Consider the following 23,995-nt stretch of genomic DNA (forward strand, 5'->3'; position numbering starts at 1 on the left):
CCTTCTGACCCCATTTTTTGAAGAATTCTCTCCTTCAGTTCATTGCATGTAGTGCCCACTTTGATTTTCATCGTTTTTGTTTTTCCTTCAAATCGGACACCGTTCGGACCTTCAAAATGCCTCCCATTGTAGTAAACAACTATAGGAACCATGTTTGGACTTGAACTCATCTTTCACACAAAAATTAGATCTAGGTTTTGGGTTTGGAGGTTGGTTCAGATTTTTTAGCACAAAATGGGAGTGTGGAGATGTAATCTCAATGTCCCCCCAAGATTCAGCTTTCTGAAATGATGAGATGAAATATGTGTGATGTTTCGGATTAGAGAGGGTAAGAGAGAAAGATTTGGGGTTTCAAAAACCCTATACCTCGCAACAATGGCCGAAACCCATACATATTGGGGTTTCTGGACGCGATTTACCCGGGTACACTGCTACGTACCCGGGTAAATAATTCAAACATTTTCCCAGATTCAAGAACTCTACCCGGGTACACCCCTACATACTCGGGTAGATAAAAAGTTTCAAAATTTACCCGGGTAGGTAATGGTGTACCCGGGTAGGCTTCGTGGTCAACGGTCAAACAGGGGCAGATTGGTGTTATGTTTGTTGGGGAGGGTAAATTTTCGAAATAGTTTTGAATGAGGGGCAATTTGGTAATTAATTATTAATTAAGGGGCATAAGGGTCAAAAAGCCCTAATCTAGTGAATGACATCTCAAATCCAGTATTAACTTTGGTATTATGTTCTTAATTAAATTTTTCCCACAAAATCCAACAAACCTACAACCATATTACAATTTTAAGGACCCACCACTTTAACCTTTTATCTGTTTTCTATGTTTATTTTGTTTTCTTAATTTGATCAAAATTTCCCTTAAGTTGTTGGACCCTCTGCCTTAGGCTTCCCAGGAATGAAGAGAAAGGCCTTCAGTGACCATTGGAATTCATTAATCACTTTGCTTATGGAAACTTCAATTCTCATAGTTTGGAATTGATCAGGATCTCTTTTACCTGTGTAGCAGCGTTCGAGTTTCAGAACCATGCATATAGGTATGCAAATGCAATTATCCAAAGTTTTTTTTTTTTTTAATGTTTTTATGACTTTTTTAGGTGCCCTTTTTTAGTTTTTGATTCATTGGGAATCTTCTGATATTTTTTACCAAAAGTATGAGCTTTGGGTGGTTTCTGGGTTTTGTGAGGATTAGCGAGGGTGTTATACGTTTGAGAAATTCCTTAACAATTGTGTACCTTTTGCTATGTTGTTGTTGTTGAAGCTCTTTGTGAGTGATTTGTTGTGTTGGTTATTGAAAGATAACTGGTTGGTGGAAAAGCTAGGGAGAAGTTGTCTAGAAGAGGGAGTGATTTGGAGCATGTTATTATTATTAATATATGATTGTAGAAGATGAAAATTCTGTTTGAAAGTTAGATTAGGATCATTTGAGTTTACGTTGTTATTGAATTAGGAGAATTTGTTGGAGTAGGCCTGTATCAGCTATTTCATTTGGCCTCACTTAGTGAATCATTGATAATCTCTTTCTAATTTTGTACTAGACCCCGTTTTACCTGCAAGTGAAATCCATTTGCCTTTCGTTTTTGTTTCAGTTGGTTTCATGCAAATCTATTACTCTTATTTAATTTAGCTGGACATTCAAAAATGTTTATGTATTTGAGTCTTTAGTTGCTGATATTTGTTTATGCATGGACACAAACATGTGGTACTATTACTCAATAATAAAGTCTAGTTACTTTTAATTGCTAATTGTTGTTGGAAAGTCAGAACTGAAAATGAATAAATAATAAAGGCTAAAATGCTAGGGATCCCCTTCAATTATAGGTCAATTGAAGAAAACTTTCATATGGTTCAAGACTTAGCAACTCTCCTTGAACTTACCAAACCGTGCATATTGGCTCCTTACAAGGGTTTGCTACACATGCACAAGGGTTAAATTTATACTACTCTACCTTGTTTGATAAGTTTAAGGAGCCAAGCTGCTGAGTTTTGAAACACAGGGAGTTTTTCTGCAGTTGACCTAGTGCTAGAGGGGGTTACCTGCATTTTAGCCACACAAAAAAAGGAGGCTATCTTAAAATTCAACTTGATTCCCTGGTACATATTACAAATGTTTCCTTTTTAATTTTTTAATCGTTTTTGTAATGTTAGTTTGTTATATGGTCTTATCAAAGCAGGTCAAACGGATACAACTTCTGTTAAATGTCTTATCAACAGCATCTCTCGATTCATTCATCTAGTTTCTTGCCAAATAGTGAAACCTATGCCCCTTCAGAAGAACATTAATAATATGGTTGGTGTGTTAAAGCATTTGAAACCCGTGCTTGATGATGTTGTGGATTACAAAATCCCTTTGGATGAAAATCTGTATAGAGAATGTGAAGAATTGGACATTCGGGTTAATAAAGCTAGGGAGTTCATTGAAAATTGGTACTCAAAGATGAGCAAGATTCATAGTGTAAGTAATTACTTAAGTCTTATACTCAAACTAACACCATTATTCAGTAACTGTTATTTCTTTTTGTTTAAGATCCTAAGACTCTTTGTTGGCATTTGAACAAGGTTGAAAGGAAAAAATGAACCACCAATACCTCCTCAATATCTCTTTCTTCTTTTGGAAAGGTTGATTGCAAACTCTTAACTGTTTTGTTGGGATTATTCTATTTTTAGGTTCTTCAAAGTGGGGAATTGTTGATTAAGTTACAGGGCGCTTCACTTAAGATTTGTCATATGATAGTTAGATTCCTAAAGTCACCTGCATCAGTTTCCGTTTTGGCTAATCTTCAGGTATGTCCATGGTTGGAAGTTACTTTTTTCCTGGTCATTATGCTCCTATCTGATGCCCCTCCCAAAGGAAAAGGAGGGGGGAAATTCAAATTACTGTGTTTGGCAGGAAAAGTTATTATCAGTTTTTTTGAGTGTCTTCTTGACCAATAAAATTATGAGACTAATTGCTAGCAACTTTTTCAGCACTATATACAGGAACTCCAGTGTCTTAAGAAAGAACAAGCAATGATCTATATAGAAGAAGCACTGAGAAATCAAAGGGATAATATTGAACCTTGCTATGAACATCTAAAGGAAATGATAGAGTTACTTGAATTTACATCAAACCAGGAGCTCCTGAAAGAAAGTATTGCTGTGGAAAAGGAAAGGTTGAATGCTGAAGGCGATAAAACCAAAGGGAACATGGATGAAATTAACCAAATTGTGAATCTTATGTGCAATTTACGTGATTATGTAATGAAAATTGAGTGCTCTGAAGTCAAAAGTAGTGTCTCAATCCCACCATACTTTCGATGTCCTTTATCATTGGAACTCATGTTGGATCCTGTTATTGTGGCTTCAGGTCAAACATATGAGAGGCAATCCATCCAAAAGTGGCTTGATCACGGTCTGACTGTTTGTCCCAAGACTCATCAAAGACTTACCCATACAAATCTCATTCCCAATTATACTGTTAAAGCTATGATAGCAAATTGGTGTGATGAAAATAATGTCAAACTTTCCATTAACTCGAAACACAGTAATTCTGCCCATATTTCGTCCCCGTCAGATTATTTATTGCATCATGATTTAGATCGTGTGTGTAGTTTTTCTTCTTTACATAGTAGCAATTCCAATTCAAGATCATCTTTTCAAACTGGAAATGCATTTGAGAAGAAAAAGGGTGATAACGCTTTCAGATTAAGTGGAGAATCCAATGGAAGCCAGAGTGGAGAGACAGAAAAGTTTGAGCAACAATCCCCTGCACCTTCATGTAGTTACAGCAGGAGTGAATCATTTTCAAGTTCTATTTCTAGTACTGATTATGTACTTCCAGTTTCAAAAGAGATGCCAGGGATATCTAATAAGCATCAAAATGTGGAGTTGTCTGGAGAAATTACTAATGGCTGTCCTGCTTCCCTTGCAAAAAAAGAACCAGGAATTTCTCCTTGGTTATCAGAAAAGCAACTTCAAAGCCCTGGATCAAAAATGGGACAGATGGAGATTGGAAATATGGATATTAAGAATAATAATATTATTATTACTAGCCATTCAAAAGTTGATTCCCATCCTGTTTCCAACTTAGGATCTGATGAACTGACCACCACATCTCATGTCAATAAGTTGATTGAAGACCTCCACAGTCAATCAAATGAAACACAGACTGCCGCTGCAGAAGAATTGAGGCTATGTACTAAGCATAATATGGAAAACCGTATCATTGTAGGGCAGTGTGGGGCTATCCGGCCTTTACTCTCACTGCTATATTCAGACATACAGATAACACAAGAACATGCTGTGACAGCTCTACTGAATTTGTCAATTAATGAAGCCAACAAGGCCTTGATTACGGAAGCAGGAGCCATAGAACCACTTATCCATGTTTTGCAGACAGGAAATGATGGTGCCAGGGAGAATTCGGCTGCAGCTCTATTCAGCCTCTCTGTAATAGATAACAATAAGGCAAAAATCGGCCGTTCTGGTGCAGTTAAAGCTTTGGTGGATCTTCTGGCCTCAGGAACTCTTAGGGGAAAGAAGGATGCTGCTACTGCTTTATTTAACCTATCAATATTTCATGAGAATAAAGCTCGTATAGTTCAAGCTGGAGCTGTGAAGTTTCTGGTTCTGCTATTGAACCCTGCTGATGGATTGGTTGACAAAGCTGTTGCTCTTTTGGCAAACCTGTCAACAATTGCAGAGGGTCGATTAGGAATTGCAAGGGAAGGGGGTATCCCGTTACTGGTTGAAATTGTTGAATCAGGTTCACAGAGGGGAAAGGAAAATGCTGCTTCAATTCTCTTGCAACTATGTCTTCATAGTCGTAAGTTTTGTACCCTCATTCTCCAAGAAGGGGCTGTACCTCCCCTAGTTGCATTATCTCAGTCTGGTACAACAAGAGCAAAGGAAAAGGTATGGAGCTAATCTTCTTTTGTCTTTGTCATCTATTTTGGCGGTTAAATTTTTGTTATGTTCATATACCTTCAGTTTACTCCATTTCAATTAGCTGTTATCCATCTCTAGGTAGAGTGTTCAAACCTTGGGGTTCAATCATGGTTACACATTCAGTTTGTTGGAATAAGTACTGAAATCTTGCTTTCTAAGATATGCGCAGCAGTGCATTCAGTATGTTTTCTCCTATCAAGTAGATACATAGGAGAAAACATAATGCATGCTCAAAGATATATTTATTTTCACATGGAAATTTTCAGTAACACTGAAACTTATGAATGAGTATATGAACATTGATGGTCATGGCATACAGTATCCAAAGCCATAAGCATAATCTGAAATGTGGAAGAAATTCTAACTAACGTGTTGTTCACATACATGCAGGCGCAACAACTTCTCAGTCATTTTCGTAATCAGCGTGAAGGAGCTACAGGGAAGGGAAAATCATGAAGATAGACAATTTTGGTTATTTTATAGCCTTTTTATTTCTTGCCTTAATAACTCCTTCTGCTAGTGAGGACTTTAAGACTCCTTTCATTACTTTTTTTTTTATTCTTTTTAATTCTATCAATTGTGCCATTGTTAAGCCTTTTTTTTTTTTTTTTTTTCTGCTTCTATAGGCTATTTATTTCCCCCTTTTATTTTGTTGGCTTTAGTGGCTTCGTTTCTTTCTAGTGGAGAGGTCTGTTTTTAGGAGGCAAGCTAATTCTGAAGCTTTAGCTTGCCAAGATGTAAACTTAAAACGCTGTTTTGTTGGAGTCATAACTCATAAGTCATAACTGATGTGGGTCCCTAGTCACTGTTGTACATATTTGTACATATGGTATAGAATCTTGTTACCCTACCATAAATTATTGTACCTTATTCTGCTAGTTTAGCATTTAGTTTGATTACTATTTATTCAACACTGTATCAATCCATGCTTTCACTTCGACTTGTATATATTATATATCAATGCTTAGCATGTGGATTATTGACCTCTGCATAATAATAATAATAAAAACTTTCAGAGTTATGCAAAGTCGATTACAGTCTGAGAGTTTCGAGTATTATCCAAGTTGTTGGCTGGTTTCAGGTTCAGGCCATGCTTGGTTTGTTTGTTAAACAGATAAAGCTTAAGCTAGATTTAAGCACATCTAGACAATGAGTTAGCCATGGCTTGTGGTTAGATATACTAGTTGTTGCTATTGATATGGTTCTTATTTTGCATTTAGATGACAAAAGCCAACGGGAGTCTCAGGTACTCTTGTGGATCTTGGGGTTTTTTTTTTTTTTTTATTTCTCTTTTTTAATAGTTTAGGCTTGAGCTCATGAATAACTATTATTGCTTATGATTTCTAAGCCTATTTATATTTTCTTTATAAACACAGTGCTTTATATCAAGTGCGGTGAAGAGAATATAGTGAAACATTGCTGGATTTAGTCCACATTGGATTCTGTGTGATTGTTTAGTGCCGACAGTTGCAATGTGTATATTCGAGAATCATTCTGAAAAATAAAACTGATAATTGAGAAACTCTTGTTCTTGGGGGAGGTTGCGTTACCATTTTGATGAAATGGGTCAGGTCAGGGACAATGATAAACAGAAGCAATTCATTATTATTTCCAAATTTATGGGGCTATTTGCCATGTAAATTTGGGTGTGAAAACTAGCTGTCTTTGAGATCTTCTACATTAACCCAATAACATTCTGCCTATGGACATGACCTAAAAACAAGATTGGGACTAACAATACTCAATAGGTCATGTCTTTAGTCAAAGAAGAGAAAACAAAAACAAAATTGACACTAACAATACTCAATAGGGGCCGTTCTTTGTGGCCTACTAGTACATGTCTCACGTGCTAATTAGGTCAAAAAAGCGTACAAATTTTGCCCCCAAGAGCTGAAAAGCAATTCAATGAATTCATGTGTTGTATTAGTTCGTTATTAGAGTTAGAAGTTGGTTTCTAACTCTAATATTCGTCACGAACGGAGGGGGAAAAAAATGTAATGGTTAATCGCATTGTACTAAATGTACTCTAATGTAAAATTTTAGTCAAAATTTAATTGCCACCGTGAAAGAAAGAAATGAAAAAGAAAAAGCCATATTCATTACGTGTCATACTTTGCTTTGACGTACCTTGCCCAAAGTATGAGCAAATCTTAACCTTATTACCTTAATAATGGTTCCGGAATATATTCCATATATTTCCACTTTAAAAATCTTCAAGAAAATCTCATTTCAAAACAAGACGAAGATATTAGTATTATGCTTTGCTTTTCCTTAAGAAAAGAGAAACATCACACGATTCCCAGACTTGGATCATCCAATTTGGATGGGAATTTACCTAAGTTATGGGCAATTGAAAATTACAAATTTACCCATTCAGTGCATCCTATGTACAAGTAAGCAGAGCTTTTGATGCCCAAAAGAACAACATCATGTCACGTTTTACAACGAGTGCTTTTATTGACATGCATAAATAGTTAAACTTTCACTTAGACAAGTTTTGATTACCAAAAAGAATCGAAATTATGTATCAGAATTTCATCTACTTCTCAACTACTTTCTTGAATATCCTTCTAGTATATCATAATTGAACCTAAAAAATTTTAATTTTAATTCCTTTATCTCTTAAAGCGAATCAGATAAAAAAAAAAAGGTTTCGATTTTTCTGCAGTCACTGCAGATAAGTTATCTGCAGTAAGCTCAATACGACATTGTTTTGGGACGAAAATCATAGTGTCTTTATAATTTTAATTTATTTCAGGGTTATTATAGTCTTTATAATTTTAATTTTCTAATCTTTTACTTTCAAAACAATGTCGTTTTCAAAATAAATGCAGATAACTTATTTGTATTAACTGCAGAAATATTTTTCTGGAATTTTTTTTGTAAAACCAATTGATGAGTTTTTTCGCGGTTTTTGCAGTCAGGTCCAAGAAGAAATAATTCATTAACTAGACAGTAGTTTGAGTACTTGTTGCCTCCTTAAAGAACCGGCTGTCTATGATCTGTATAATTGGGCAAACTCTTATTTGGAGTTAGAAATCCTGATTCCGTTAAGTACCATCACATAACTAAATTTGGGTCCACTGAAGCCCATTAAAGCATTAAGTTCTGTCATAAAAGCCTCTCTCTGTCTGTCTTTCTCTGAATCAAATTATAAGACACAATACCGTTTACTTTAGTTAAAATAATTAAGGAGATATTACTTTTCATGTTATCTTATAGAACATACAAAAAAAAAGTAAGTGAAATTTTTATAAAGAGAAGGGAAAAAATTTCAACTATTTTTTTTATACGTTGCACGAGAAAATTGTATTATAATTAATCCTACTATTTCCAGGTATCTGACTTTATATTGCATAAACGAGTAAATTGAATGTGTTCTGAAAGAAGATAATGACATTCAGCAGAGATACAATTAAGGAACACTGCCCATTTTATTATGGTCGGCAAAAAAATTTTACCAGACTCTCATGTCAACAGTAAATTTTGTCAAAATGTCACGTGTCATATTTTGTTATACTGTGTAACAAAATATGTTTGCATATAATTCGTTATACAGTGTAGCGAAATATGTTATGTCAGGCTACACAGTCAGCAAAAATGACATGTGTCAAGCAGGCAGAATCCAAGCATAATTCGTTACACAATGTAGCGAATTTCTGCCTGCTTGACACGTGTCATTTTTTCTGACTGTGCAGTTTGACATAACATACTTTGCTACACTGTGTAGCGAATTATATGCAAACATATTTTGCTAGACAATGTAGCGAAATATGTCGCGTGACATTTTGACAAAATTTACTGTTGGCGTGACTGGTAAATTTTTTTGACAAACATGACAAAATGGTCAGTCTTCCTACGATTAACGGGGTAAGAGAGCATAAGACAAAAAAATACGCCCTTCCAAGTTTTAGAAATTGTACTTAAAGTTCCATTACAGATACTGCTAGAAAATAGAAAGTAGTAAGTAAACACTAAAGCGAAATAACAACACGGTGACTGGTCCTCTTTCTGTTCTCACAAGTCATGACATTTATGAAATCCTGCTTCCCCTCTCAGAAATACCACAAACAACGCCTTCACTACTTCAATTATCACATCGATAGCCTAAACGGTATTTCTGTTATTTTGTTTTTTATGTTATATTTATTGTTGATTATTTACAATAATTTTGTCATTTATCATCATTTGTTGTTTTGATATTTATGCATTTGTTGTTTAATAATAAATTCAGTTATGTCATTTATTATTCTATAATTATATTAATTTTTAAAGTAATATATTGTTTATATTACGCAACAGGATATATTACTCGAGTAAAAATCTTTTTTTTTTTGTGTGGATATTCTCGAGTAAAAATCTTTGATTTTTATTTACCAAAAAAAAAAAATCTTTGATTTGTCGATTAAAAAATTTTGTTATTTTTTTATTGTAAGATTAAATATTGTGTCTGGCGCATTGTGTTGTGAATGATCTATTCACAAAGGTCCGATAGAAGAATTAGTGTTAGCGATGCAAAAAGTGCATGTATCACTGTCACACCGTATATGGATTGGAGAACTCAATAGAATTCTGACTTTGGGCAGAATCTTCATCGCATCATAACATATTTCGCCTCCAATTATTAAGCGTTTAATTAGTAGCCTCTTCTTATTAGTTATGTGATGCAAAACATGCTAATCACAATGTTATAAAGAGTTAAAAACTATGGCCATTTAATGGTCAAAATTTTGCTCAGTTCTCTAATTCCTATGCGCTGCAACATCTCCACTTCTTGTATCGTTAACACTTTCATTCACTGGGACTAAATGAGTAGACCATCAGCGGCGAGCGAGGAAAAAAATTTAGATAGTCCCAAAAAATTTAACATATTAAATTATCAAAATATTTATGATAATTACACAAATTTATCAGGAAAAAAAATTTATTATGAATTCTAGCATATTTATCTAAATTATTTACTAAATAATGTCACGTAACATTGAAATTTTTATTATTATATATAAAAACAAACATGTAAAAATGTACTAATCTTTCTGATAAACATTTCAAATATAAAAATTTATAATAGTAATAGGTCCATGCTGTAATTAGTCATACATCAAATGGATTCAAATTTCTTTGATGAAAGTGGAGACGAAATGAAATTGTTATGCTCTTTTTTAATTAGCTAAACCATATGGCTAATAATCATTTGTTAAAAATTTGCTCTCCAAAACTAACAAATTTTTGCTATGCATTAGGGAGGTTGATTGAGTTTCTTGTTGGATGGCGGCAGGGGTTGGTTTTGAGAAAAAAGAACAAGACTTAGGGCAATATGGAGGAAGGATATTTTGGTATGCTGGTTGGAAAAGAGAAAAAAAAGGGTGGGGGGTGGGTTGGGGAGGGGGGAGAGAGAATTGTGTAAAAGATGTGGGTATAAAAATAAAAAATAAAAATATGTTTAAAAAAGTAAAATGACAAATGAGTGGTTAAAAAAATGAGGGAAAATATAAAAATTAAAAGTTGAAGATAAAAATATTACAATTTTGTTATATTTATTTAGATAGTGCCAAATTATAATTTTAGACATGGCCAAATTATAATTAATCATATAATTATATATATTTATATATAATAAGTATAAAATTTTGAAACAAAGGTAGTGCCAAGGCACTACCAAGCAACAAGGTGGCTATGCCACTAGAGGTGGCAAAGTGGGCGCCCCGCCCTGTCCCACCCCGCTAAAAAATGAGTCCGCCCGCCCCGTCCCGTTTGGCGGGTTGGGTGAGTTGGCCTGCCAGCCCGAGCTTATTTTACACTGACCCGTCTCGGCCCGCCTATGTCCGCCATCAACCTGCCAAAATATGAGCCTGTCCTGCCCCGCTTTTGAGATGGGTTAAAAAACTTAGTCTGCCCCGCCCCGTTTGGCGGGTTGGCTCGCCGAGCAAAGCTAGTTTTGCCGGCTCTATACGCCACTGTAGACCATCACTAGACGGCAAATTAGACATTATATTTAAATCCTACAATGATAAAATTACTATTTTTTTAATCAACATATCAAAGATTATTTATTTGAGTAATATATCTTGTTACATACTATAAAAAATATATTACTTAAAAATAATTAATATACACTACTAAATATATTCAGACATAAAGAATATTATTAAATAATGAATGACATAAGTAATGAAAAAAAATATTATAAATAATTAATCATAAATATAACAAAAATAAAATAACTACACACCAATATTTATTAATAAAAAATATTAAATTAATTTCAAATTTTTAACCTTAATATAAAAGGAGAAAATGATCATTTAAACAATAAAAAATAATAAAATTATGAGACGGAACATTAAAAAGAGAATAACGTTACGAGTAGGGATAACAAAACGTGTCGTAACCCAAACGGGTTGTGTTCGAGCTTGGGAATTTGACCTTTATTATTATGTCAACTCGTGATTTTTTTTTTTGTCAAAAAACAAAAAAGAAATTAGAATTTTGATTATTTTGACAGAATTTGCTGCAAGTCATAGTTCAACCCAAATATTTCATTCAGACTTTCTTGCTATTTATAAGTTTTTTTAAAAAAATAAATAAATAAATTTTCAATTTTTGCATGTATATCCATGCGACTCATGACCAGTGACATGTGACGGATTGTGTCTATATCTAAACTTTTGACCTGTAAATGAAAAGGAGATATATTCTTACTACTAAAAATATCCACTACTAATTCATTACCTCCACAATTATCATTGGATCAAAGAAAGAGAATACTAAAGAAATTTTGAAGAAAGAGAAAATGTTGATCCAATGATGATTATGGAGATAGTGGATTGGTAATAAATTTTTCTAGTAGTAAGAACATCCTTAGTCGTAAACCAATACATGTCATGTTCAGGTTGAATAATTTCTCGCCCATGAAATAGACCTTAACATGACACAAATATATATATATATATATATATATATATATATATATATAATTGTATTTCAGTTATATTGTTATAAGAGTTTAAAAAATTAAGATAAAAATATATGTTAGAGTTATATAAAAATTATTACGTAGCCTCACTTAACAATTTAATATTTTAAGTTAAATTGGTTTTTTGGTTTCAAAGTCTCGGTGTCCTAGATTCAATCCTCGTCATTTCCATTTTCTTTGTGGTAGTTGGTAAGTTGTACCTGATGCATCATCTACCATTCAAGTTTGATGGGCTCTCTTGTGAGGAACTTATGTTAGAGATATATAAAAATTATTAAAATAATCTCACCCAATAGTTTTAAGCTTTTAGGTTGAATTAATTCTTTACGATATCCAATATAATACGTATATGATGATAATGGTTATATTAGGGATGTTAATGGGTCGAGCCGAGCCGAGCTTTGGTCTTAAAAGGTTAAGTCTGTGTTTAAATGTGTCAGCCTGACCAAGCCTGTTACCTGTTATGAATATAATTATCGGTATATGGCCTGCGATGTTGTCAAACTCGAGTTTCTACGTAGAAACAGATAGGGGTGGTAGAAACGTAAAACGTAGAAACGACACGAAACGTAAAGTTTCTACTTTCTACTACTTAAGGTAAAGATACATAATTATATATATGCATGTAAAAAAGTATCATATAATGAACATGTGTGTTGAGCCACTTATCTATTTAAAAAGGAAAATTATTTTTGATAACCAAGTATCAAAATTATAAACAGTGATAACTAACAAGTAATGAATAACCAATCTGCTCTAATTGCTTCATACACTATGCAGATTTTGGATCATCGCTTATCAGGATATAATTCCACTTCTTTCAATGCACACAATAATCCAAAAACACAAAATGATTCTCATAACATAACTTATAATAGAATTACAACTTTATAAGACATAATTATAAAAGACATATATCCAAACAAAAAGATATCAAAATATTGTGCATATGATATGGGGAAAACGAAAATTGGGTTCTTTTTTAATTTCTTTTTTGTAAATCTTTTTTTATTTTATTTTTCGTTTTAAGTAAAAACAGTCAAAACGATAAAAACGTTAGTTTTTACCAGTTTTACTAGTTTTTATCAAGGACCGTTTTTACTTGCGTTTTAACACGTATCACTCTAGTAAAAACTTACGTTTTTACACTAGTTTTTGATAACAATGGTGGCCTGACTTATTTACAAAAAATAAAAGTCTGATTTAGTCAGTTTAAAAAATAAGACAACAAAAATTTATCCAAACAGAATATACAATCAACAACACTAATAATTCCATAAATATTCATAAATTCAATGTATATTCAAACAACATAATATAAAACAAAATCATTTAAGAAGTCTATTTAACTAATAAAATGAGGTGAAATGGATTGAGAAGAGAGAGAGAGAGGCTATTATAAGTAGTATAAAAAATATAAAATAAAAATTAATATACTAGACCAGCCTGAGAGGCTCTAAGACCGAACTTTTAAATTGGAGTCTGAGGCTTTTTTATTAAACGAGCTTTTATACGAGTTCAAATTTGATTCCAAAAACTAATATTAAGCATGTAAGCTTAGGTCTTCACTGAGACAAAAGTCTCTAGTTCGTTTATCACCTCTAGGTTATATTATAACAAGATGTAAGATAAAATTATCAAAATGATCACTAATTTTTTATACAAATACAAGTGAAATACAACCGTAGTTACATAAACAATAATATTTTATTATATATAATTCAAGTTAACTTATCAAATATTAATTTCTTTATTCTAATTTGGGATTTCTGTTTTTATATTAATATTTTGTTTTAAATAATGTACTGTCACATTTTAACATCCTTTCCCCCAAGTGAGCCCCAAAAATCATTATCCCCTTCTCCAATTCTTCGCGTAGATTTGAAAAACAGAGTGCTCAAATTTCCAATGGGATTTTGGTTCGGGATGAAGGAGGTAGGGTGTCTTTGGTATAAGTTTTATTTTGGGTTTGATAGGAAAGTGTGGATGGGATTACAAAATATCATGTTTGGTTCAAGTTTTTTTTAAAAAATACTAGGCAAATAGGAAGGTTAGGAAACGACTTTGGTGTTGATTTTTAGATGATATTCACTGTTACAAAATACTACTTGAAATATAGTATTTTGAGATAACTGATGAAGTGGAAAAACAGATGCGAAGTTCCTTTCAAATATCGATTTTGCAAATTTAAATAAATTTTTCCGATAATATTTCGATCAACCAAATATCATTTTTTAAACTTTTCCATCAAACTGACTTTTTTATCATTTCTCCGATAATTATATTTTCGTTTTTTATCTGACAAATGCCCCTATTTTATTTTTCATCTTAAAGTGAGATAACTAACATGTCAGCTCATATAAAGAAAGGAACAAGGAAAAAAGGACTTAAACAGTGGATGAATGTGACTCCCTATGCATAGGCTTGCAAGGATTTGAGACTCTGCTTTAGCAAGCATTAATCTTGGTTCCCCCCACAGAACAGTGGAATTGGCAAACATACAAAAAATGTTCCTGTTCAATTTCTTAATATATTGATACATTTTTTATTTTATTTTTCGGGTGATACATTTTTTTAATTTTTCACAACCCAGAGCAGCTGTTTCGTTAAAGGGCCATCGTCAATCCAGCTTAGAAAATTGACCACATGAACTTAATTCCTGGCTCTTAGAGAAAATTTATTCATGCTTGCCGGGTTACCTCATGAACGTTTGTATTAAAATGCATTCGTGTAGGTTTTTGAGGGTATGTAATGGCGATTGGTACCACTCTCAATATCACTAATTTGACCATAGATTCTCACCACACCACCACATGTGGGCTAAATTTTCAAAGTGCGAGTAACAACACGCCTATATAAAGTGTTTAATGGAATTGATTATCTATTTTATGATGTGAAAGGCACTTCATGAATTGTCAAATATGCTTGAAAGTTACATTTACATTGATAATTCAATTTTAAGAAAAGATGCCCCCAATTCTTATATCAACTAGCTAGAATGGTCCACCCACTAAAGCCTATTTGATGGGTGTGTTCCAAGCTCATATAATCTACGAGAAGCATGTGGTACCTCCACACATAATCTTGAAATAATGTTTCTAGCATGTTTTCCTTTTTTTTTTTTTTTAAAGTATTTCATCGGTTCATCACTTCGTGATTAGTTCGATTGGGAAGAGTCCAGAATTAAGGTTTTAAACCTCTCCCAAAAATAATATTATCCAAGATGGAACACATATTCACCACAACTGCTCAGCATTTAATATGTTTTCCTTTTATATGAGTATAACATTTTGATTTGAAGGATAATAATATACCTATAAAATAAAATTTTAGTACTGTTATGATGGGCACAAGAGAGAAAAAAGAGGAATCAATTACGCCATTCATTGGAAGAATTAATTATAACTTACATAAAACTGTTAAAGGCAGAAAGACAGTCTAAGATCATAGTACGAGATTTTGTCATGGACGACAGCCCAGCAAGAATTAAAAAATAATCGGAGACAAAAAAATTCGCTCTCAAGATCGAATTATTCAATTGCCCCCACTTGGGTGCATGTTGGCAAATGGCAAAACAAGCATATGTAATTACATGTAAGTGATGCTACATAAATAAGTGCTTCATTTAATTTTGTTAATTTACCTCATATCTAATTGCGACAATACAATAATAACCAAAATAATATTATCTTATATTTGGTGATACATTATATAACATTGATAGCTATTAATACTATTTTTAATAAAAAAAGTCTCTTTATTTAAAAAAACACTATATTTATATAAATGTTATATTATACTAATTTTTGGATGAATAAAAATCTCTAAATCCTAAAAAAAAACTTGTAATCATTATGTACATTCAATAAAAAATCAGGTCCACTATTACCAAAAAAAAAAAAAACAGGTCCCCACATAAAGATTAACATAATTAATAAGAATATAGATCGAATAGCAAATAACTTATTTAATCTTTTCGATGGTCTAAACTCGTATATATAATGCATGTGTAATAGTTACTTTAAAAAGTTATATGCACTAATTTATTTATTTTTTACTGTCTATATATTAATATATAATTAGGGCTTTTTTACCCTTTTGCCCCTCATTAATTATTTAATAACCATTTTATCCCTTATTGCAAACTATCTACCAATCTGTCCCTCTTTAATCGATTAAATTGAATATTTAATCGATTAAATGGTCAAATGAAGATTTAGTCGATTAAATCTTCAACTTAATCGATTAAATCTTCCTCTTTATCAGAAGAACAACCTTATGCATGAGAGATTTAATCGATTAAATAGGGAGATTTAATCGACTAAATCTTCAAGTCAACGATTTTTGCCTATTTGAACCATTTAATCGATTAAATTTTTGGCTTAGTCGATTAAAGAGGGACAGATTGGTAGATAGTTCTGAATAAGGGGAAAAATGGTTATTAAATAATTAATGAGGGGCAAAAGGGTGAAAAAGCCTATAATTAAGTATTATAGTTTAATTTTATTTCTATACTTTATATTGTCTATATGTACAGTTAATTATTAAATTGATTTGAAAAAGATATGTCCTATTCAATTTGTCAATTTTATAATATGAAAAAAATGTTATATTTAATCTTAACAAAATTAAAATCCATTCAATTTTTGAAATAAAATTATTGATATTAATTTTTATGATATAATCAACTTCATTCGACATGAGTGAATTTAATATGTCACCTAAGGGGGTAAATAGGAAAAGTAAGGTTAGACTTAGAATAACCCATTCCTATGTCTGACTGTTAGTCTGGTGGAAGCCAAATCATAAATAAGACTTGATCTATCTTTTAAAAAAGAAGGCATGAATTGTTTAAGAAATTAGAATAAAATAATAAACAGCAGGTAGAACTCGACTACCAATTAATCTCTTTAAAATATTTATCAATGAGAAATTCAGCAAAAATAAATATATCTATGTAAATTTCAGTCCTCAACTTCAACATCATATATCATTTTAAATAGCAAAAAACTATCACATAATACCTAAAATCTAACTTATAGGCTAATCTATAGAATTTTAGGTTTTTTTAAAATAGGCACGCGATCTATTTGTATTACTAGAAAAATCTCAATTATCAACGGAAAAAATTCCGTTGAAATTACTGAGACCTGCTCAATTTTACTACTTTAGATAGGTTAAGTATGACTTGATAGGTAAATTTATAGCAATAGATAATTGATAATATATTGTTTTAACTTATTCTATCATGTTTAACTCAGCATGTCAAATGAGTCCTAATTGAGGTTAAGTACACGAGTACTAGCATGTTCTTGTGTTCAACCTTACTATAATTAAATACAAAATAACCGTGTTAAATATGTTTTCAACTTTATGATATCAACAGCAATATTGACAAATATACACACAGTTACTGGGCGAGGTGGTAGTGACACAGCTAACGGTGATACCGTGGTGATGATGGTAACAGTGTTTATAAAAGTATTAGTTATGATAGTCATAGCAAGGATAATCCAATCAACTAGTGGCATTTTAGTCGGATTTTTGCCTCGTTCTTAATAAGAAGAAGAAAAAAAAGGAATGGATAATCAAGTTAATTTGTTGGCATAGAATATTATAATAGTTAAACCAAATGTATGTGATGGTTGTGAAATATGTGAATGGGTAGTACGTGTCTTCAGTCTTACTTTTTGGTAAGGAAGTTTAAGGTTATTATGCTAATAATCATGAGTTTTATTAGGTTGACTTTTAATTAGTTGGACTTGATAGAAGGTATCACAAAATTTAATTTTAAAATGTATACTAAACAAGAAATTTAGAGCTTGATGGCCTAATATCAATTTCAATGTTAAATTTTGAGTCAAATTTCAAGGGCCAAGTAATTAAGTACTTGATAATACTACAAGTTTACACATAATCATAATCAAATTGGATATAAGAATCATGCTATATAATGGGAGTAACTGAGTAAGTATTGTGTGGATCTCGGAAGATAAAATTCATTGGATATGACTTCTTTCTTGTTGCTAATGAATAGGTTACAATCCTATAAGAAAAATAAAGATTAATAAATTTTAAGTATTACAATTGAACCTCATAATTTAATATAGTGGGTCTTTCTATAATAAACCTGTTCATATCTCTTTTCAAAAATATGGTTAATTGATAAGAGAATATTTAAACTCCGTTGATTTTATTTGGTCAACATTGCACTTAAAATGCGATATGTTACCGCTAAACTCGCATCCATGATAATTTGTTTATTACAGAAATAAGAAGAAAAACCACATTGGATTGCGAGGATCATATCTACTTTAGCACGTTAATATTAGTGAATAGCTCGTGCAAGTCCTTTTCTTAAATTTACTTAGAATTCAGAAAAGCATATATATACATATATATAGGCAAAAAAATTAAAATATTATTATTTTAATAAATAAGTTTTGAAACTATCTACGGATCTATTGCACTCATTCACGTCCAAATTAGGCGTGACTCTCAAGGCATTCACGCCTAAATTAAGCGTGACTCCTCTGATGTTGACACGTGGCTCAAAAAATTAATAATTAACAGTAAAACTTTATAAGGCCATAACTTTTGACTCGAGTATCCGAATGAGGTAATTCTTTTTTTAATTCCACGTAACTTTTTGAGATCTACGCAATGACATCTCATTTGATATATTTTATCTCACAAACACAATTTAAATTTGCAACAATGATACTATAAAGATAGCACCAAAGTGGATTAACTCATCTATAAATAAGATGGCACCAAATTTCCTATTAAATACAAAACGAAACGCAATCAACTCCTATAACATTAAATTCAAAATTCAAATAACCTCCAGCAAATTTATTTGAATTGGCGACAATCTGTAACCAACTCATAAAATTACAATGCAATCAGCTCCTATTAGATACAAAACACAATCAACTCCTATTAAATACAAAATGCAATCAACTTATTGGAGGTTATTTGAAACTTAAATTTTGAATTTAATGTTATAGTACAATTATTGGGCGTGAATGAGTGTAATATATTCGTAATTAGGTTCAAAACGGAAACTTATTCGTAATTATTTATTAAAAAAGCAATATTTTAATTTTTTTTGCCCGTATATTTTTGTTTTAAAAAAATTGAAATTGAAAAAAAAATGTATAGTTAGATTGAAAGAGAGTTATAAATAAAAAATGATAAATGTTTTTTTTAAAGAATAGTATAGTATTCCTCCCCAAAAAGTATGCACGTGAGACTGTAAAATATAGGTTTTAAATGCTGCGCAGTTTTTTTTGAAAAAAAAAACTGTAAAAAAAAATGTTAATATTTTGTTTATTAATAATTTTTCTATGCACTAATTCAAGCGGATTGTTTTTATTCACTACTAAAAAATGCTATTTTTTCGACACAAAAATTCCGTCGAAAATGATTAAAATTCTGTCAAAAATTTATTTTTGATGGAATAATCGACGAAAATGAAGCCGTCGAATATCTCTTCGTGGGTAACAATTTTTTCGATGGAAATAGAGATTCCGTTGAAATTTTTCAACGAAATTAATTTCCTTAGCACATTTTCGGCGAAATAATTTTTATGAAAAGTTTCAACAAAAAAATAATTTCGTCGAAAAATGAATGAAATTTCGTTGAAAAATCTTGTAATAATTTTTTACGGAAAACAAATTCCGTCAAAAACTATTGCCTCAATTTTTGAAAGAATTGATTTTTCATCAATTTTTTTTTTTAATTTTCTCTCTACAAAATTAATACCAATTTATGTTTTGCACCTGATAAACAAATATAATGAAAGAAAATAACATATCAAAATCATATGATCTTAATATAATTATGTGTACCAAAGTCTATGTTATATAGTAATGAAAAGAATCTGATTTTGACAGACATATTTTATAAGGGTTTTCGACGAAATTCGTTTTCAGTCAAAAAAATTCGACAAAATCTAATTTCCGTAAACATTTTCGATCGAATCTGATTTTCGTTGAAAAATTCATAAATATAATTTTTTTAAATTTATTTTTTTATAAGGGTTATCGACGGAATCTGATTTCGGTAAAAAAATTCATAAATATAAATTTTTATTTATTTAGTTTTTTATATGGGTTTTGACGGAATTCGATTTTCGTCGAAAATTTTCCACGAAATCTGATTTTTTTCAAAAAATTCATAAATATAATTTTTTATTTATTTATTTTTTTAAAGGGTTTTTAACGGAATTCGTTTTCCGTCGAAAATTTTTGACGCAATCTGATTTCTGTCAAAAAAATCATAAATATAATTTTTTGATTTATTATTTTAAATGGTTTTCAACGAAATTCTTTTCCGTCGAAATTTTTTGACGAAAAACAGATTCCGTCGACATTTTTCGATGAAATTTTTTTATAGAAAAAGAAGTCCGTTGAAAACTTTAAAAAAATATGATTTTTGATGGAATATTTTCGTAGAAAAAAACGGAATATGCTTTCCGTTAAAATTTTATCTGACAAAATATTTTTCGTCAAAAATTTTGACTTTTCTAATAATAAAAGGGTAAGATCATTAGAAACAAACTTTCTTATATCATCTGAATTTATGTCATAAAATTTTGTCCTACTGTAAACAGCAATGCATAAGTAATTAAGTTATTGTTGACGCATATAATCTCACAAATAGAAACATACAAGGAAGGTCTACTTTGGGGAATCTTTTGAACACTGACAAGTCATTCTGTGACTTATTTGTATATTCAATTTTTCAATTTTTTGTTGTAATTTTTCATTAGTATGCCGTCTATAATTAATTACCGTAAGGTTTGGCTAAATCTTATATATTACATATCCTAACTTTGGAGATGGAACAACTTTTCCTCTTTAAGAGTGGAGTTAAAAAAAAAATCAATAAGGTTCATCCGAATAATCTTTTTTTTTTTGGAAACACATCCGAATAATCTTTAAAGCATAGATATTAAGTCTGTGGACTAGACCGAAGCGTCAAAAAGCCAAATAAAAGTTTGATATATTATTACAACATAGAAACAAGGGAATCAAATGCCTCTCAACACATAAATATGCGCACGTTATGTTTATTAGGGGTCAAAATAACTTCAAATTCAACCTTGAAAACACATCAAAATATATGAACAGTATAGCATGTCTGATCTATTAATAGTCACGTAGATATGTATACATTTAATCTATGAAGCACCGACACTTCAAATATCCTGACGTGTCGTGTTCGACACTTCTCGATACTCTTCGACACTCCGACACTTCCCGACACTCCAACACGCGTAATAGAAATTCAAAAAAATGTTCAAAGGTTACGTTGCGTTGAGTTTTTAGTTCCAACTATTAGATTTGATGGATTAGGATTACTATTTTATTGAGTTTAATATAAATATTTGGGATATCTTATGTTTCTTTGCAAAATTTATGGATATTATAAGTTTAGTTTAATTTTTTTGTTAAATTATTAAATATTAAATATAATATATAACACATAAATTAAAAATATTATTTAATATCAAAACATGTCTTAATGTGTCGAAATCTAACATTTTTTAAAACTATCGTGTCGGAGTGTCGTGTCGTGTCACGTATCCCGTGTCAGTATCAGTGTTACATAGCATTTAATCTATGAATGTTAATTTGTACAATTGTACTGAATGAGAATTGTTGTGTGGACATCTTAATCTTGAGTTGTGCCAATACTTTTTTTTTTTATATATACAACCGTGATACCGAGGTTTGAATCTACAATTAACCTCATACAAATTACCCAAACCCTTTACCACTAGAACAATAATCTCATGTCTACTTCATGCCAATACCTTTTAATATATATGATTTTATTGTTATAGATTAAAAAAATAAAGATATTGACACAAGACCACGCCCTTACTTATTCTTGTGTTTTAACAATTCATTTGAAACAGATATTGAGTAGATGCCATATACATTGGAAATTGCAAACAAAATCTGTGGGGGAAATATGATCATAATCAGTTTTCTTTCTATTTTTTGATATATATATTACATAAATTTTTCATGTCGTCAAAGACGTTAATTGTACTATAAATTACTATACTCCTACAATCTCTTTCTATGTCTAGTCAAAATCTAGGATGCTTTTCTTAGTAAGGAACAGTAAGGTCTTGGTGCCAAAAAAAAAAAAAACTCCGCGCGACATAGTTAAGACATATTAAGCTTAATTGAAAAGATACCTGAATCATTTGTCTATCTCTTTCACTCCCTTTAATTTTATTTGTAAGATTTGGTGGGATATATAAGTGTTTTTCTTCCTTTTGTCAAGATAATCATTTGGAGTTTACGCATATTTTGTTTATCCCTATAATGTTTGTTTATCTATTTTTAATGAAATAATAGTAATAATAATAACAATCAAGATTTCATTAGTTAATTTCAATAAAAAAAATTAATTACTTCACGTAAGAGATACATGTCACACTTTAATTCATCCATGTTAAATGAGAGAAACGAGAGTTTTATTATAAAGTAATAATATTTGACGTCAAAAACACAGATTCAAACGCATATTTTCTCTACTTTTAGTTTTTCAAACAAGTAAAACGTAAAAATAATATATGATTTTTTTCTTATTATGTATTGAGGGATAAACTAGATATATCATGTATTCTATACGGGGGGAATCATATGTTCACTTTAAATAAAGTATTTGCATTTAATCTTAAATAGTGTATTAGATTTCTATATGGGAAAAGTGTGTACCATGTTAAAGGAGGTAAAATTGTGTCATTTTAAGTGAGAAAAAGAGATAGATAAAGGAGGAGAGAGAGTAGACAAAAAAATAAAGGTATAGGTTTTACCTCTTTATGAGAGTAAAATGACACAAGTTGTGCCATTTAAAATGACAAATATTTTTCAATTTTTATATATACACATAATTTTATGAATTTATTGAAAAACGAATAAAAATTTTAAATATATATTTTGTACAAATTAAATCGTGGCATAATTTTAAATCTTATACAAGAGAAATTTCTTAGAAAAAAATAAGCATCTATCATTTATTATGATTTTTTTTTTTTGGTACATTGCCAGGAGGTATCCTCATTCAACCTTCTCCGGACACCATGCCCTCGGGGTACGGCCCGTTTGGGCTAGCCCCTCATTGTAACAGTAGGTGCACTAAGCTTCGCAACCGGAGAAAGGACGAGACTAATCTCCCAACCGAAGATTTTTGGCTTATCCTCTGGCCCCAAAATTTTTTCCAATAAACTGCTTGAGGCAGGGTTTGATCCCTGCACCAAGCAATCCCTTGGGAGCTCAGCTGCCAACTTGGGGGTTTATGATTTTTATTTTTATTTTTAAACAACATACCTGCTTGTTATTACAATAATAAAAGAAAGTTTATTATTTATACATGCACTAACAAATGCATATTATTCATTGAGATTTAACTAGACACTCGTGACTTCACTTTCCCTTTTATATATAGTTATTTTTTCTCAGTAAATTAGAGTTTAAATTTTACTGAGTTATATTTATAAACTCTTACAAATAATATTATGTACTCTTGAAAATATATTATGTTATACTATATATTTAAGAGTACATAATATAATTTATAAAAAAAAACTGTAAACGAATTCTCCCTTAATTTTATAACATATTTCATATAAAAGAATTCCTTTGAATATATATATTTTTTCCTGTTTTCCTTAATTTTTATATAATGAAAGTGAGAAGTGGACAAAGCTAGTGTCAGAAATTAAAGTTTGATGTTTTTGAATAGAAAGAAAAAGTTAAAAAGGGTAAATTAGGAGGGGCATTACAGTCAACTCAAAAGGAACTGTCATTCAAGTCTACAGGGTCAAGAAACAGAATCATGTTATTCCCTCATTTTTACCCCTTCAAACTTTTTCCTGTCTCCATCCAAACCTACTGTCCAACCCCTTCTTTCCTATTTCCTCCAAAGCCCTAAGCTCCTCTCTCTCTCTCTCTCTCTCTCTTACCTAACAGCACAACACAAGAAAGAATATAATATAACCATTAACAAGTGATGCTGAAAGTTTGAGTTTGCTCCACCCTTTTAAGGTAAAAACCC

At 31.1% G+C, this 23,995-nt stretch overlaps 1 protein-coding gene across 2 annotated transcripts; it reads left to right on the top strand.

The window, feature by feature from the left end:
* Nucleotides 1-889: 889 nt before the first annotated feature.
* Nucleotides 890-5,771, top strand: LOC133289495 (U-box domain-containing protein 3-like). Of its 2 annotated transcripts, XM_061487456.1 has the most exons (5): nucleotides 890-1,049; nucleotides 2,187-2,467; nucleotides 2,680-2,796; nucleotides 2,980-4,905; nucleotides 5,329-5,771. In XM_061487456.1, the coding sequence occupies exons 1-5, from the start codon at nucleotides 1,040-1,042 to the stop codon at nucleotides 5,392-5,394; spliced, it is 2,400 nt and encodes a 799-aa protein (XP_061343440.1). In that variant the 5' UTR covers nucleotides 890-1,039; the 3' UTR covers nucleotides 5,395-5,771. The 2 variants fall into 2 exon arrangements, with proteins under 2 accessions (XP_061343440.1, XP_061343441.1); XM_061487457.1 differs by lacking the exon at nucleotides 2,187-2,467.
* Nucleotides 5,772-23,995: the final 18,224 nt, after the last annotated feature.

The sequence above is a fragment of the Gastrolobium bilobum genome, unplaced genomic scaffold (assembly GCF_033153095.1).
Source record: "Gastrolobium bilobum isolate Gb01-03AN ecotype WA unplaced genomic scaffold, APGP_CSIRO_Gbil_v1 utg8959, whole genome shotgun sequence".
Lineage (NCBI taxonomy): Eukaryota > Viridiplantae > Streptophyta > Magnoliopsida > Fabales > Fabaceae > Gastrolobium > Gastrolobium bilobum.